General features: G+C 39.8%; 1 protein-coding gene across 1 annotated transcript; it reads left to right on the top strand.

The window, feature by feature from the left end:
* Positions 1-6: 6 nt before the first annotated feature.
* Positions 7-7,405, top strand: LOC145718062 (protocadherin gamma-A7-like; the record flags this gene model as incomplete). The annotated part of the gene is made up of 1 exon (XM_081809509.1): positions 7-7,405. A coding segment is annotated over exon 1 (1,566 nt), but the record flags the coding sequence as incomplete, so codon positions are not given.
* Positions 7,406-7,408: the final 3 nt, after the last annotated feature.

Genomic DNA, 7,408 nt, shown 5'->3' with positions numbered 1-7,408 from the left:
TCGTGCTGCTGGCGCTCAGGCTGAGGCGCTGGCACGCGTCGCGTCTGCTCCAGGCTTCCGGAGGCGGGCTGGTGGGCGTGCCGGCCTCGCACTTTGTGGGCGTGGACGGGGTGCGGGCTTTCCTGCAGACCTATTCCCACGAGGTCTCCCTGACCGCGGACTCGCGGGAGAGTCACGTGATCTTCCCCCAGCCCAACTATGTGGACACGCTCATCAGCCAGGAGAGATGTGGGAAAAGTGAGCCTCTTTTGATTCAGGAAGATTCAGGTTTTTGTAAAGAGGAAGACTCCCTTGTTCAGGTGAGGTTATTCCTTTTATTAGTTTTATTTGAACAGGAAAGTTTAAAATTTTCTTTGGTCACTGCTTAGTTTTCTTAATCTTTGCAATGAATCAATTTTCAGAAGTTTCTTTTTTATATCAGTAGAGCTCTATTAAATCTTAGTACTCTTAGTACTTTCCAATTTCACGAAAAAATTCTTAGTAATGTATGCTGTAGATTTTCTTTACTTTTCTCCTGCTGGCAAGGTCTTCGTGCCTTGGGTTACATCTCTTTTGTTAGGGTTCCCCCCCCCCCCGAATTGTGACATCTGTAAGATTCTTTTCCTAATGGGGCACCTGGGTGGCCCAGTCGGTTAAACTCTTGATTTAGGCTCAGGTCATAATCTCAGGGCCCTCATATCAGGGTAGTGATTGAGCCCCGGGCTCTGCACTCAGCCCGGAGTCTGAGATCTGTGACAGATATTTTCCCCCTTTACTACTTAGGAATCAAAAATTATTTTTATGAAAGATAAAAGTAATTGATGTCTGTAGCAGAGAAGACCTGGTCTTTGGTGTTAGAAAACCTGAATAATATTCCTGGGATTATCTGTTATTCATCTCGGGCTAGTCACAATATCTATAGTTTTTAAATTAACATGTAAATTTTTTAAAGATTTTGTTTATTTATTTGACAGAGAGAGACACAGTGAGAAAGGGAACACAAGTGGGGGGAGTGGGAGAGAGAGAAGCAGGCTTCCCGCGGAGCAGGGAGCCCGATGCGGGGCTCGATCCCAGGACCCTGGGATCATGACCTGAGCCGAAGGCAGACACTGAACGACTGAGCCACCTGGGCGCCACCAAATTAACACATAAATTAAATAGACTTGTCTTACCTACCTCACACAAGTTCTGAGACAATATAGTTTATTAATTTTTTCAACTATAAAGCAGTATAATGAACAAGTATTTGTTGACATCACCAGTATTATAATTTTGATTGTTACCAAATATAAGCACCTGATGTTGTATGCCTACTACAATGTCTTCTGCAATCTATGTGCTTGATAATATTTAAAAATGAAAGTGAATTTTTAAATACGCTTATTAGTGTCCACTTACAAGCCCATATCCCTAAAAAATAGAGGACTGAATAGTGAATGGGAGAATGAAAGATTAACAGTGTTCAAATAAGAATTTAAATAATTTAGCATATTTAACCCAGATAAAATAAGGCTTCTGTCATGTAGAAACTCTATTCAAATATTTAAGGAAAGGAGAGGGTTGTCATTAGAAGAATGATTAGTCTAATTCATTATGGCTCAAAGGTGTGGATGAAACTGTGCCTTGGTGAGTAGAAAAAAACAAAGTTTTGATTTGTTGAAGTTGTTCTAATGGAAAATGGATTGCCTAGAAGGTAGGAGGTTCTATTATTAGCTCTTTCCAAAAGTAAGTTGATGGCCCTGAAGTTAATATAATACAGAGAATAATAGTATTTGATGAGTTGCTGAAGTACATGATAGCCAAGGTCTTTGCAGTCCTGAGCTGGAGGATTCTATGATCTGATAATGCAATAGATTGGCCAATTCTGCTTCTAAATTTGCTGTGCACATTTAATATAAATAATTGAAAAGATCTCTTGAAAATAAATGTAACCTGGAATTGTCAGTCTTCTTTAATATTGAGTTGATGCCTTTAAATTAGGTACTAAAGGTAATGTATGTTTCTCTAAGTCAATATTGTGATATTTACATCTCAGCGATTATTGTACCATTATTTATTTCAAGATTCCAAATGTATATGACCAAGAGATTCCAGTCACACACATTTTCAAATCTGATTTGTTTGGACATTTGTGATATAATCCTTTGGTGGTTTTAATCAAAATGTAATAGTGAAGAAGGTGCCTAGTGGCACAGGTGTTGTCAGTTAAGCATCCGACTTTTGGTTTCAGCTCAGGTAGTGATCTCAGGGTCTGGAGGTCGATCCCTGAGTCGACCTCCACACTCAGTGCAGAGTCTGCCTAAGACTCTCTCCCCTCTTCCTTTGTCCCTATCTGCTGTGCTCTCTGTCTCCCAAATAAATAAATCTTTTTAAAAAGAACTTAATAGTAAATAATTTTCAAGAACTTTAATCTTGGATATTGGTCATGGAAGTCAGATTGTCTCATACAAGTATTAAAATTTGTTTCATATGATCCGAGAGTATAAATGTTATTTTTTATATCACCAATTCTGGATGATTTAAACCACATCTTGAAAAAAATAAACAAAATAAACTATATCCATTTATAAGCAAAGCTCACTAACTGGGTTTTATGGATAGTAGGCTGGTTTATTTTATTCTCTTATCTGCTCACTCACTAACTGGGGTAGTATATGACGGTTTATTTTATTCTCTTATCTGAATTACCTATGACCATTTCATTTAAATAAATAAAGTATTTTATTCGGAAAGCTATCAGATTCTTCTCTCAGGAATAATCATTCATTCGTGTGGACTGACCAAGTGTTAAATCCTAGCAGTCATGGAACTTACTAAATTCTGACTAACTGAGGCTCTCCGACTTACATACCATATAGATCATTGTTAATAAGATAAACAGTCTGAGATTTTGAGTATACACTGAATTTTGAGGCATCGGGAAAAAAGCCTACCAAATTATTGGGCTAGTTTATCATCTGTGAAAACAACCCATCTGATCAAACTTCTGTTGAGGTAGCAGTTGTCAAAGGGAAGGAGTAAAATTTCAGAGAGAAATAGAAAATACTTGCATCTTTGCCTGGGAATGAAAACCCAAACAGAACTCCAAACAGATGTTTTCTCATTAGAAAAAAGTTCCATTGGGACACCTGGGTGGCTCAGTCATTTAAGCATCTGCCTTCGGCTCAGGTCATGATCCCAGTGTCCTGGGATTGAGCCCCGCATCAGGCTCCCTGCTCAAGAGCCTGCTTCTCCTTCTCCCTCTGCCTACCTGTCTGCCTGCTTGTGATCTCTCTCTCTGTCAAATAAATAAATAAAATCTTAAAAAAAAAAGAAAAGAAAAAATTCCATAAAGAAAGGTGAGAAGATTGGGGTGCCTGGGTGGCTCAGTTGGTTAAGCGGTTAAGTGTCTGCCTTCAGCTCGGGTCATGATCCCAGGATCCTGGGATGGAGCCCCTCGTCGGGGGTCCCTGCTCAGCAGGGGAGCCTGCTTCTCCCTCTCCCTCTGCCTGCCACTCCCCCTGCTTGTGCTCTCTCTCTCTGTCAAATAAATAAATAAAATCTTTAAAAAAAAAAAAAGAAAAAGAAAGGAGAGAAGATGCATAACTTAATGTCTGGGAAGTCAATTAGACTTTCCACAGAATTTTTTTCCATAGAATTTTTTTATGCAAGTACAAAAATGAAGGTCGATTCTTCCCAATAACTCAATCAATAATAATATACTTCCTTTAAAACTGTAAACTTATTTCAATTTTATATAGTAGGCTTATGTTATATTTAATATATCCTAGTGGTCTAGTAGAGATCTTTAATATTTAAATTTATGTTGTAGAATAACTTAGAAAATTTGATTACTAGAGATAATACAGCCAGTTACTTCCTAAAGTATACTTTATGTTCAGAGTATGTTCATAATCTTATTTATCTAGATCTTTAATTATTATTTAAGATAATTAACTCCAAAGAAGTTATCCAGAAGTAATCAGTTGAGACTTTTTTTTAAATAGTAAGAATAAGAAACAAATGTGAGATGACCCTATGAATTTTGAAGTGTTAGGTAGAAAAAGATCACAACATTGGGAACCATAATATCTAGACCGAAAATTTTGTTTGAAAATGTCTGCAAGTACTCATGATCTTTAATGACTTTGCTTACATCAACAGAAGGTTCAAAATTACTACTAAACAAATAGTATTTGACTTCTACTTATGGAATTAATCTGTAATACTCATATTGGCTCCTTTGAACAAAAGTTATTTTATCTACTTGGTGAAAGCAAACATGGCTATAAATTGATAGATTGAAACAGCATTTCATTCAAAGTATTGCCTATATTTTGGACCAGTGCCATCAGAGAGCAGAAATAGATCATGTAGTTAGGAAATCCCCAGCAACTAAGCTAAGAAGCATTTTTCAATGTTACTTCTGATTTCTCCTCCTGGGGCTGCTATCTACTCCCCTAGGGCTTAAAATAATTTACAAAGCAAGGTATTTCTTTTTTTAAGTTTATTTATTTATGTAAGTAATCTCTACACCCATCATGGGGCCTGAACTTACAACCCTGAAATCAAGAGTTGTGTGCTCTTTCTGACTGAGTCAGCCAGGCACCCCATAAGGTAAGTTTATTTCTTGCCAGGGTCTTCATTTCAGGATAGGTAACTCTTTTCTCCTGCAACTATGTGGAAAGAATTTTATTTCTATCAGCTAAGGGTAACCTCAGATCCATCAACAATTCAGTTTTACTTAACATCATTGGAACAATTGGTACCTCTAAGGATCTTCTCAGGACAGTGTATGCTCAAAGGCTATCTGGAGGCCCAACTTTTTTCAATTATTCTAGAATCGGGTAGGATGATTATTTGAAATGCATAATGAAAAGAAGCAGTCAACACCCACTTTCTTATGAATACACAGGTGGTAGAATCTGCAAACTCCTGCCTTCTATGCAAAATGAGTTGCTTCTATAGCTGATTGTTGTTGCTTGGGTTCTTACCTCCTCTCTAATGGCACTTTTTGAGCATAATTAAGCATCAGCCAAGGCAAATGATTTTCCTTTTTCTTCTCAGAACACTGAAAGTGAGGATATTTGTATTCCAACAATGGTTTTACTATTATATAGTCAAGAACAAGGCAATTTCCTCTCATTTTTAAAATCATTAAAATGGAGGTATTAGACTAAATCATCTCTAAGTTTCCCTCCAATCAAAAACTTTATTAAATTACCTCTCTGTATTCTAAAGAAAATTTTGACTTTCTGAGTCTTACATGGTGGCATCTAGAACATAGTCGGTGTTCAATATTATTGAATTAATTTGTTATTCTCTGACATACCTTTTCAAAATAAATCACACTTTTTTTTACCTGCAAACACTGATTTTACTGTGTTCTATGAAGCCTGAAGCAGTACCCAACATCATTTCAAAGTTGAAATGCAAAACAAAATAAAAGTTACCTGGAATTAGTAAGCACCCATCATGAACATTGTTGCATTAATTCATTTTCTTGAAATATATTTTTAAATAATATCAAAGATATATAAATCGGAGAAATATAAATGGAAAGATTTTGAAGGATAAAACAACTTTCTGAAAAATCAGTTATTTTGCTTCAATATGGTGCAGTAACTTAGTAAGGACTCTGAGCGCCGCTGTTCACCAACCAGGGGGAAAATGGTGCAAAAGATCTGCCAGAACCACTGAGCTTTTACCGTACAAAGAAATACCAGATTGAGATAAACTCTCTTCCAAGCTGCATCAAACTCAGTTCTCTTATACTAGATTCTGGGCTTCTTTTACGAATACAAAAGATTCCACACTGACACACTGGCATCCAGAAGCACAACGGGAGATAGCCCAGTGTCTAAACAAGATCAGCACAACAATGGCGGCTCCGCAGAGGGGTCGGGACTACAGAAGATTCATCCTGCTCTCCATCCTCCTGGGGACCCAGAGGGAAGCTTGGGCAGGACATCTTCTCTACTCCGTGCCGGAGGAGACAGACAAAGGGTCTTTTGTGGGTAATATTGCTAAGGATCTGGGCCTGGAGCCCGGGGAACTGGCGGAGCGTGGAGTCCGCATCGTCTCCAGAGGTAGGACGCGGCTTTTCGCTTTGAATCCGCGAAGCGGCAGCTTGGTCACCGCAGACAGGTTAGACCGAGAGGAGCTCTGCGCTCAGAGCGCGCGGTGCCTGGTGAACTTTAACATCCTGATGGATAAAATGAACCTTTACCCTGTAGAAGTGGAAATAATAGATGTTAATGACAACGCTCCTAGATTCTTGACGGAAGAAATGACTGTAAAAATAACGGAGAACACAGCTCCTGGGGTGCGGTTTCCGTTAAATGAGGCTCGGGATCCAGATGTGGGCACTAACTCCCTCCAGAGCTACCAGCTCAGCCCCAATCAGCACTTCTCCCTGGTTGTGCAGAATGGAGATGACGGAGCTAAATATCCGGAATTAGTGCTGGAAAGGGTGCTGGATCGGGAGGAAAAGGCGGTTCACCACCTACTCCTTACAGCCTCTGATGGTGGCCACCCACCGAGATCCCAAACCGCCCGCATCCAAGTAACAGTGGTGGATGTGAACGATCACGCGCCAGTCTTCTCTTTGCCTCAGTACCAAGTAACTGTCCCTGAGAACGTGCCGGTGGGCGCAAGATTGCTCACGGTACACGCTGTTGACCTGGATGAGGGAGTCAATGGGGAAGTGACATATTCTTTCCGGAAAATAACTCAGAAGATTCTACAGATATTCCGACTGAACCCTCATACAGGAGAATTATCAACTTTAGAAGGCCTAGATTATGAAGAGTCCAGCTACTATGAAATGGAAGTTCAGGCTCAGGACGGTCCTGGCAGTATGACAAGGGCTAAAGTAATTATCACAGTTTTAGATGTGAATGACAATGCCCCAGAAGTGACTGTAACATCTGTAAGCAACTCAATCCCTGAAGACACTCCTCCTGGAACCGTAGTTGCTCTTTTCTACCTTCAAGATCGAGATTCCAGCAAGAATGGTGAGGTGACCTGCACTATTTCAGAAAATCTTCCTTTTAAATTAGAAAGATCAATAGACAATTATTATAGGTTGATGACAGCGAAAAACCTAGACCGGGAAAAATGCTCTGTGTATAACATCACACTGAAAGCCACAGATGGTGGAACCCCACCCTTGTCGTCAGAAACTCATATCTCCATGAATGTGGCAGATACCAACGACAACCCGCCTGCCTTCCCCCAGTCCTCCTATTCTGTCTACATCCCTGAAAACAACCCCAGAGGTGCCTCCATCTTCTCTGTGACTGCACATGACCCGGACAGCCATGAGAATGCTCAAGTCACTTACTCCCTGTCTGAAGACACTCTCCACGGGGCCTCCTTATCCTCCTATGTGTCCATCAACTCTGACACCGGCATCCTGTATGCGTTGCATTCCTTCGACTATGAGCAG

Source organism: Leptonychotes weddellii, unplaced genomic scaffold, assembly GCF_054177405.1.
Source record: "Leptonychotes weddellii isolate Sample4059 unplaced genomic scaffold, ASM5417740v2 HiC_scaffold_10494, whole genome shotgun sequence".
Taxonomy (NCBI): Eukaryota; Metazoa; Chordata; class Mammalia; order Carnivora; family Phocidae; genus Leptonychotes; species Leptonychotes weddellii.
This window is presented reverse-complemented; position numbering and strand designations above follow the sequence as displayed.